Genomic DNA, 10,000 nt, shown 5'->3' with positions numbered 1-10,000 from the left:
ACGCCGTATAGTCCCAGCGCAAGGAATGCCAGTCAAACATTACATTAATTAAGGCTTAAATTTAAATAACAGGCTGCTTTACCAAGATTAAAATCAATAACACAAACCTTCCACTCAGAAGGGTCCAGGGTTACAAGATAGTCTTCATCTTCTTCATCAGAAGAAAAACTTCCTTCGGAGGCAGCACTGGAATTTGAACTTGAACTAGAGTGATGAGAGAAAAATCCCTGCTGCCTTCGTCGTAGGTTTGCTTCAAACCACCGACCAACAGGCTCAATTTGCAGAGAAGATGGTGCTGTGATATAAAAAAACATATATATGCTTTAAAATGAATACAAAGGCTGGGTCATAAATCAAAGAAAGCACTTTCCTTTATAAAATGTCACAATAAGTTAATATTGTTCATGAAAGTTATTTTCATTCCATTGAATGTAGACAGACAGACAGACAGATAGGTAGGTAGGTAGGAATTAGGGAGTGAGTGAGAACTGATTTAAGTGGATCATGATGTCTTGCCATGCTCAAAAATTTGGAACCAGGAGGACTTCACAGTTAGAAGACCATAGGCATGCTCTACAGTATCGCCTTGTAAATTAGTCAACTGTCCCAGTGGCATGGATTGTCTTAGAGATTAAATCATCACTACCTAATTAATATTCGTAAAATTACTGAATCAGCCAATCAATGGATGACTCAATCAATCAATGAAAACATTATAGATTATTAAAATTAATTAATATATGTGTGCTTCCAGCAAAGATAGCATTGTTAATACTTTCTAGCTTACTGGCTATAGGTTTATATCAAAGTATGCACACCTAGAATTTACTAAAAAAGTTAAATGCGCATAATTTACAAAGTAATTTAAACTCGCTGCATATATTGTATACACGAACATTCAGACACAATTAAGGGGAAAAATTAAGAGAATAAGTCCACTAAATGTTACATGGCTTGTCTATAGATAGTTTATGCTAAAATGAAACCATGTTGTCGTTCAGAACTATTTTAAATAATGAGCTTTTCGTTTCAGCTATTTCCTACTCACATCCGTACAAAGTTCATGGGCATACCTTCGTATTATTCAAAAGCAGGAATAAGTGAAACTTCTCACCTGATAAACGAGAAACTACCAACGTTTTATCGCCTTCCTTTGCCGGAGGAAGAGCCATATCTGAGCAATATAAAACCTTGATAAAATTTCCGCAGATTAGTCCGCCATCTTGTGCGAGCACGTGGATATGTACTCCAGCGGTTTAGAGTACTACGTATGCGCATTCCATCATGTCGGATGGCGCGACTTTGCAAAGTTTCCTTCTGAAACATTTTATTGAAATTTAACGGCATTTTTTCGGAATGTCATCATTCTCAAACACTCCACATTTACTGACAAAGGAAAAGCTAAAGACTGCTCTTAAAGCCAATGGCATACCACTGCCGAAAACCGAGCAGCGAAAAGCTTTTTATGTTGACCTCTATTTGCAAAAGTTGACTTCTCAAAATGAGGAAGAATTTTCTTCGGACGAATCGGAAGAAGTTTTGCAGTCATCTCCGATGGGATCCAACGAGGTATCTATGCTTAGATCTCCCCATTCCCCCAATGTTAATTAATTCTGATGCTATATTTAATATTTCAACGTTTTGAATTGTATTATTTTGATTTCTAGAACTGGTAATTTAGTTGGCGTTTGCGGGTTTGGCGGTTGAGTTTAGCACATTCAAAAAGCTTCAAAACTTGCTGTGATTTGTTGTTTTCAGCGATTGCAGCAGGTGCATCCTTTGTTGTTTCGAATTAACATCAATTTGGAAACATTCCCCCAAAAAAATATTTTTAAGACGTGCAAAAATGTTTTGATGATAGTATTATCTTACATTTAATTTGGGGATTCCTCGATCTTGTCGTTTTCTGCTATTCTTCAGTCTTCCCATTTCAATGGCTGCTGTTAGCGTTTCCACTGTTTAGAAGGAAACATAGCCTGTTTATTATTTACTGCAGGCTTAGGCACTTGTCATTTTAAAAATGCCGTCTCCAGCAGATCAGGTAAGGCGATGATGTGCAGGGTGATTTGCTTTGATTCCTTGACACATCAGTTTAAAGTAATCATGGCTGAAGAGTCGATCCGTTATTTAGACTTCGTGTGCACAAATTCTGTGAAGTGTCTTTCTTGCTGTGTAACTTTTTCTTGAAGGATGAAACTGGTTATGTTAAACTCATTATGGTACAATTCTGTTTCATCTAATGTTATTATTTGCAGAGCGATCTGAAATTTGACAATAAATTACACAAAATAGATGAGACAAAATGAATATAGCTTATTCCTAAACCCGTTGAAAATTCGTATTTTTCATTTAAAGAGAATAAGAAGTAACTTTTTAAGAATATCCCAGCTGATATATTAAAGACCACTTTAGTCTTGTGCAGATCAAGATATATATAAAATACTTGGTATTACACATTTAGCTTTAAAGATACATTTTGATTACAGGAAGACAAATTATGGTAAATAAAATTCTCAAGAAAATGTCTGGGAATGCAAGTTTTGCATAACTTTTGTCAATGAATGAGACTTGACGAAAAGAATAAATTGTACATAGCCTTTAAGAAATTGCGCATCTAAGATGTTGGCGAAAATTCAATAAATATGTGAATCCACAGCTAGCTTACAAGTGAGGCTTAAATTCCTTGAAGTTTTTGTGATTGTCATGCATTAAAATGATATGAGACGAGTTTTGTATCCATGTGGAAATGTGTTGATAAGTGCATGAAAGTCAACTTATGGGCAATTTGGTAATGGATATTAAAGAAACACACACCTTTGTGGTTCATTGCAGCCCACACAACATACATACTTCAATATTACTTAGTCCAACACTAGATGATTTTACTGCCAGTAAGCAGAGGTTTCAATAGAAGGCAGCTACTAGTGATAGACCGCCGGGTACTTTGCTCCTATTTTGCACAACCATTTGAAAGTTTTACTGTGCAGGGCCGGTTGCTCAAAAGCTGATTAACACTAATCCCAGATTAAAAATTAACCAAAGAGTTTATTTCTCGTCTCTCAAATGCTCTTCAGCGCTGATATTCGGCAAAACTTTACATTAGAAGAAGTCACCCTTGAAAAGCAAAAATAAGCAAAAGAAACTTTCACCAAACAGTTGAAAACGTGAAACAAAGGTTTACGCTAATCCTGGATTAAGTTAATCGGCTTTTGAACAACCAGGCCCAGGCGTTTTTCCACCATTCTCTAGCATGAAAATAAAATTGCTTTACTTGCCTTACTAGCCAACCATTAATTTTCTGTTATAAATGACTATAATTTTAGTGTTTTAATGCCTAACTTTCGTTCCCTTTAAGAGGGAAATACATGTTGGAAAATGCTGGAAATGGCAATTCCAAGCTTGTAGATTTAAAAATTTTCTGGGGAAGCATGCTCCCAGGCCCCCCTAGAGGCTCAGGCCTTTGGCGCTTGCTTCCACAGCCATCTACTTTACTTTCCCAGCCGCCTACTTTAAAACGTACTGAAAGCACTGAGTAACTGTAAGCAAACCCTAAAGAGCCGAAGGGCTCACAATCCTTTCCCTGCTAAGAGTGACACTCGTAGGTTTTACTCTATCACTGGACAATTGGACTCGCCAACCAGTGTTTGACACTAACGCTTGCCTGATATATCCATGGGCAAGTAAAACAACTCTAAGACTAATGCCTGATCAGGCAATCAGAATTTTTGTTCGACTAATATTTTGCGGAACGAACAAACACAATAAGAAAATAAACAACCTTACATCTCTTTGCTGTCATTTATTTTTCTGTTAAAAATATATTGGTAAAAACCTCAAAACAGATTGGAAGGAGGAATATGTTCGCAGCCGCCATCTTTCTCCACGCGAAAAGAAGGTTTGTCACAATGGAACCCAGGTTTCACACGGCCAAATAACGCACAAGAAAATTCTACCTTTTGTCACGCAATTTCAACCAGCTTTGAAAGGCTTAAATAACATACTATTGGACAAATGGCATTTAATTCAAAACTTGCTTAATCTCAGAGAGATACTCAAGGAATCTCCCTTGATGTCTTACATTGTAAAAGGAAAGTCCCTTATGCTTCTGCATGTCAAAGCAAAACTGTGAAGGCTACTAGAACACTCATGGACACATTTTACACAAAAATTGACTTTTTACAAACCTCTTTTGAGTTTTAAGGTGCAACAGGGTTTTAGAAGGTGGGCAAGCGAAAAAACAAAACTGGTTTCCCAAAGGGCAAATTAGTAAGAAAGTAAGTGTCGAACACTGCCGCTGAACCACGCTGAGCAAGTAATTATTTTGCTTTTCCATTGGAAAGTGGTTAAGTTCCTCACTGACCCACCCTTCATGTGATTTCTGGTATTGCATCATGGTGTTATGGAGTGGAAACAATTTCCATTCAGTGTAAGGGATTGTTTCTCAGTTGTCAGGAGTTTCTAGGGAAACTATGTGTAAGAAAGAGGGAAGCACTCCCTGGGTCACATAGCTAAGGCTTGAGGAATGTGAGGATCCTCTCTCGTCCTTTCACACTGCATTTCTTTTTTAAATAGAAAAAGCTGATTACTTTTTGTTGCAATAGAAGCTTCATCAAAAGCCACAGAAGATAGTTATCAATAAAAGAGTGAAAAGTGGCCTTCCATTTGATGTGGCTGCTTTGTCCGATGGCGATCTGGCGAGACAGCTTAAATCCTTTGGTGCCACAGTGGGTCCAATCACAGGCACAACAAGGCCACTGTATCAAAAGAAGCTTGGTAAGTCTGTTTGGATATATCAAGAAATCATACATCTTTGTCATTCATCATATATTTGACATACACTGTAAGCTAAGGATAAGAAGCAAATTAAGTATATTTAAGAAATAGATTCCATGTTACCCTGGGTCTGTTCAGTAGATCACAGATGACATCAAAATGTAGAAAGAACAAAAAAGTGGCTGCCTTAAGTGTCGCTTATCTTACCACATTTTGATGTTTTCTGTGATCTGTTTCTGGACAGATGCATGGCAAAATGGAATCTATTTTGTTTTCTTTAATAAAGACTTACAAAGTTTTTGATGATGAGGTCAGCTATGTGTCTGTCTCTAATAGATCATAGGTGAGAACCAATCAAAATGGGTGCATTATTGAGCTTATTATACAAAAAAAAAACAATAGATCTATAATTCACAATTCAAGCTCTAAAAGCAACTTGATAAATAGGAACCACCTGACACAGTAGCAAGCAGCTACTGGAACAAGCATGGAATTACATTACATTACATTACATACTTAATTGACCGCTCCCCATAGGGGCTTTTCAGGGCCAATGAAACAATCAACGAAACAACAGAACACAACAACAACAACTGTTAAGAATCCCAACTGGCCGGAGGCAAACCAGTTGGCTATTTACAAGTGCAGCTGGGAAGTTGCACCAGGGACTACCAGGAACAAATTCAGCGAGTGGTCAGAGCAGGTCTTGAACCCGGGATCTCCGGATCTCAAGGCAAGCGCCCTAACCACTGGGCCGCACTGGGGGAAGTGGGGGAAGGGGGTGTTGTTGAGGCGAAATATATCTCCCGCATTAGTATCTAGTTCAACTGTGAGTCAGAATACAAGTGGCCAGTTGAAAAAATAAGCCTGAATAGATATGGGAAAATATACAGAGATGCACTGCAACTGTCTCTATCCCCAAAGTGAACTGTTCAGAATGATACATGTTGTTGCACTCTTTCCATTGAAGAACTTTCTGGAATGCTCGATTAATAACATAATCATAAAATTTGTTTTTTGAAGAGGTAAACATCAATGAGATAAAGGGATGCTCTTCAGGCCTTGACCATGACATCAGATTGTTGTGCCGTGCCACAAATACCTGCACATGTACTGTTGGATACACAGGGGTGGAATCCAACTTGCAATATTGTTAGTAACATCCAGACTGGTGTAAAAGAATTTTAAAAAGTGCAGAACACACACACACACAAGGAGAACATAGAGGCTCCCTTGTGTGTATGCTGAAAATTAGATGAAAGTGGAGATTTGAATGAAAGCAAGGAAACACTGACCAATCCAAAGCATTGAAAAAAAATACACATTTTTTTCATGCATTTTCCGCATGAACAAATTTAGGAATGGAAGAACATTATTTTTGTTTGCTGATGTGGCAGTCTTCTTGTGCACACTAAAGCAATAATTTGCCAAATAATTTGGTTGTATTGAATAAATTGGCCTTGGCATTGTATAATAATCTCTGACTACCTCCACTCAATAACTGTCCTCTTTTAATAACCCATTGACCTAGGAGTGAGACTTACAGAGTTCATTATATCTCTCAGATAGTATGTGCATTGCCATATTCTACAGTACATTACGCAAGTTTTTCATGTCGTTTCTTATGGGCAGCCGTTCTACAAAAGACAGTTAGACTAATCCGGTTTAGTCTTAACGGTTTACAAGGCTTTTATTTTTGGCGGTGATGGCTGCCCATAGTTTCTGCTACATAAACTTGTAACTGTAAATACTGTTTGAATCTTGGGAGCAACTATTTCAAACAGCCAAGAAGATTTAGCTTTCCGGATTTTGACACGGCAATCTTTGTAGCAGTTGAACCTTTCGCTTGACTTCAATGAGTTTCTTTGCCCGCATGCCGGATTAACCTCAGAATCTATAATAAATATCTTACTAACCTCATTTTCTCGCTCTGTATGGTAAGTTATGGATCCTTTTTTTTTCCCGTTGATTTATGGCCCGTGCACTTCTCACAGGGGCTATAAATCAACAGGAAAAAACTTGGTCCGTATCTTACATTACTCAAACTTGGTTAGTAAGAGGGATTTACTCTAACGCCAGACAATTTTACTTGTCAATGAAGGAGGGGGGATTTCAGGTGTTAATGAGTTACCCCTTTGATGTCCAAACTGGCCTAAACCGGCCAGACTTAGTATTTTACTCGTCAATGGGTTAAACCTGAATTTTTTGCTTCTCATTTGTCAACTACAGCTGAGTTGCTGGCTGAGGAACTGCAAGCGCGTCCTGCTCCAGCACCAAGCAGCAAACTCTCGCCGAAGCAGAAGAAAGTGTCGCTGCCACCAACACCAATGAGAAGGGAATATGAAGATTACTCCGATGGTAGTGACACCAACAATGCATCTGCAGAGGAGATCGAAACACCTGCAGTTGAAGGACTGCGACGCAGCGGTCGCTATTACCAGAAAGGTAAATGTTATAGCTTACGAGTTCACTAGAATGTAATGAACTCTTGGGAAAGAGGCCTTACATGTAAGTCAAATCAATTTTACTAATATTACAACTTGAACAGACCCATGCAATAGCACACACAACCCTGTTAATAATTAACAACTATTTACCGAAGTGGAGGTGGCTAGTGGTGGATACTTACTGAGCCACGAAGCGGCGAAGTAAATATCCACCTAATACGTAGCCGACGAGGCCGTAGGCCGAGTGGGCTAAAATCAGGCGTTATTCCGCAAGATTGAGGAGGATAATTATGGTTTTATAATTATTCAACACATTGATGACAAAGCACAGTTCAGGAGTCATTATTTAATAAAAGCAAAAGGAAATACCAGATTCAGCTGTTATCAACTTTGTGTTACCAGTAGTTTTTAAGGGTGGAAGGCCAGAGAGCCAGGGGAAATCCTAAGGGGGGAGGTCAAGAACTAAAGCAAATTTGGTCCACTAGTCACTATCACCTCAAGAATTGAGACTGGGTCCTCCCTGGCAGAATGTGAATTCTCTATCCAAGGTACAATCTCTACCCCTTTTCTTTTTACTGTCAAATTAACAAATTGATGTCAGTTTTTCATGCGTCTGTCCTGTTATTGATCATAAATTTCGTCATAACATTGTCAAAGTAGCTAGCTTATGTGTCTGTCCACTCATTGACAATAAAAATTAACCAATGAGCGTGCAACAATTTTGCAGTCATTTGTAAAAACGTTTTTTGCAGACCTTGAGGATACTACACCCCTCAAGATTCCTCCTCCATCTTACAAATCTACACCTGCAAAGTCAACGCCCAGAAAAAGAGTGACAATAAACACTGTCAAACAGCAAGATACCAATCAAGTGCTTAATGAAAACAAGCATGAAACGACAAACGGCCTTGACCAAATGGATTCTGCAGAAAAGGTTGCTGTTAAAAAGCCTCCCCAACCCACAAAAGAAGAGTCGAGTATGGTTGCTGCTCACATTCAATTTGTTCTGGCTATTTTCCTTTTCTTAGGTTTTATGATATTTTTAGTTTATCTTCTCATGGAGGGAACTCCTCAAAATGCTATAACAAGCAGTAATAATTGAGCTAATGCGAGAAATAGATTATGGAGTGTTGCAAAAGTAGGAAGACCTTGTAGTATAATAGATCTTTCTCCCCAGTCAAGTGCTGACTTGTCTCTTGTGACAACCAGGTACAGTGCATTTGTACAGTCAGTGATTTTCATGATTCTGCATAGTTTGTAGTGATATGAAGCTCAAATTATTGAAAAGAGAAGTCTAAAATCCTAAAGCTCTTAAGCTCGTAGAGACGTATTAACAATCAAGACAAATTTGTTTGTGTTGTCATCAATAACTCAGGGTTGCCTTTAGCTGTGCAACAGAGAAGATAATATTATGGTTGGTGAAATAATGTAAATATACCAACCAGAGCCTTATTGGCTACAGAAACAAAGGGTTTTTTGTCTTAGTTATGGTCACATTTTAATAACCATAAGATTGTGTGGAACCGGATATCTTCCCAATACTAATTTAATTTGCATTTGTAAGAAATAATTGTGAGAAATTCCATGTGAGTTTTTTGTTTTTTCTGAGTTTGAATTTTCACTGCAAATGGCTGGTGTGCACACTGTCTTGAAACTTGAAAATTTAACCTTCACTGCTTAAATTATAAATTTTATCTCAAGGTAGATTGTTTTATAAAGTTTTAAGGTTTCAAACCTTTTAATCTTAAGTTAAGTGTCAAAAGTCATTGTGCGATTGCATTGCTACAATCGGTGATTGGTCCAAGAGTTTCCTGCCAATAGTATTGTAACTTGCTCCTCGCTTTTTCCCGCGCCTATAGCGCCGGCAGCATGTCTTAGCTTTGCGTTATGATTGGCTAATTTGATATTTAACGTCCGTTGGGATTGGCCGAATCAATAACTTTGGTACTCATTTGAATACCTCTCTTTTTGAAAGCAAATTCGGTTCAGCACGCTCTATCTTTCCAAATCGAATCGTTGCACACGATGTTTCTAACTAGACGCTCCATTAGCGTACACTGGGTTGCCTGTGGTACTTGTTTCTCAAAAACAGAAGGGACTGAGTTTGGTGGTAGTGAACTGCTGCGTTCCAGTCAATTTTTTCAAGTCTGGGTTCATTAAGACCATTTAAAGGGTCACCCAGAAGTCGTGCCAGAAGAGGCCCTTTGGCTCACATGTTCATACAACGAAACAGATCTTTTTCTGAGGTTAAAAACCTGGTGGCTACCAGCCTATTCATCATTTGTCAGAAAGAAAAAATTCCTGTACTCTTTAGGAAAAATAGGCACGCATTGGGTACGTGTGGTAATGCAGTAACATTGCTCTTCATTCCTTATTGTAAACTGAGCTGCGTTTTGTCTTCCAGGAGATTCAAGTTGTCTTTGCGTAATATGCAGCTCTCATAGTACACGATATTGTTTTGGTATTGTATATCATTGTAGTGCCATGGTAGAAGTCGTAGCTTTATTGCCCCCTGAGAAGACACGTGGTTACTAGCAAATTACTAAACCCAGAAAGATTCAATGAAGAAAACAAAAGGGAATCGAGAAACATTGACTTCTAGGCTGACTTGTTGATCATTTTCAAGTTAACTCACAACTTCTTTTGACCACACTGAGCGTTTGACGGCTTTGTAATTCACAAGTTCACTGAAATTAAGCCCTGTCCGGCAGGGTTAGTGTCTGGATGGGTGACCTAAAAAATATACTACTTTGTAACAGATGCATAGGACCGAAAATTCT

The 10,000-nt window shown here is 38.3% G+C and overlaps 3 protein-coding genes across 5 annotated transcripts in view; 2 read left to right on the top strand and 1 right to left on the bottom strand.

The window, feature by feature from the left end:
- The window catches only part of LOC138011357 (dnaJ homolog subfamily C member 2-like), an 18,988-nt gene extending 17,721 nt beyond the window's left edge, over window positions 1-1,267 (bottom strand). For all 3 annotated transcript variants that reach the window (XM_068858324.1, XM_068858325.1, XM_068858323.1), the window contains exons 1-2: window positions 1,115-1,267; window positions 108-295 (exon numbers count right to left, since the gene is read on the bottom strand). In XM_068858324.1, the coding sequence (XP_068714425.1) occupies window positions 108-295; window positions 1,115-1,172 (246 nt within the window). In that variant the 5' untranslated portion in view covers window positions 1,173-1,267. The remainder of the gene's footprint in view (window positions 1-107; window positions 296-1,114) is intronic.
- LOC138011364 (solute carrier family 41 member 1-like) overlaps window positions 1-10,000 on the top strand; it is a 330,107-nt gene that overhangs the window by 151,653 nt on the left and 168,454 nt on the right. The gene's annotated exons all lie outside the window — the stretch shown is intronic.
- LOC138011358 (lamina-associated polypeptide 2-like) lies at window positions 1,271-8,968 on the top strand. Its single transcript, XM_068858326.1, has 4 exons — window positions 1,271-1,569; window positions 4,602-4,773; window positions 7,003-7,218; window positions 7,973-8,968. The coding sequence occupies exons 1-4, from the start codon at window positions 1,357-1,359 to the stop codon at window positions 8,320-8,322; spliced, it is 951 nt and encodes a 316-aa protein (XP_068714427.1). The 5' UTR covers window positions 1,271-1,356; the 3' UTR covers window positions 8,323-8,968.

The sequence above is a fragment of the Montipora foliosa genome, chromosome 7 (assembly GCF_036669935.1).
Source record: "Montipora foliosa isolate CH-2021 chromosome 7, ASM3666993v2, whole genome shotgun sequence".
Taxonomy (NCBI): domain Eukaryota; kingdom Metazoa; phylum Cnidaria; class Anthozoa; order Scleractinia; family Acroporidae; genus Montipora; species Montipora foliosa.
This window is presented reverse-complemented; position numbering and strand designations above follow the sequence as displayed.

What these genes read in the sequence shown, in the direction of transcription:
- LOC138011358 (XM_068858326.1), top strand. Translation starts at nt 1,357, where the DNA reads ATGTCATCATTCTCAAACACTCCACATTTACTGACAAAGGAAAAGCTA. An exon ending in CTCCGATGGGATCCAACGAG is followed by an intron (nt 1,570 to 4,601) that starts GTATCTATGCTT and finishes TTGTTGCAATAG; the next exon opens with AAGCTTCATCAAAAGCCACA. An exon ending in CGGTCGCTATTACCAGAAAG is followed by an intron (nt 7,219 to 7,972) that starts GTAAATGTTATA and finishes CGTTTTTTGCAG; the next exon opens with ACCTTGAGGATACTACACCC.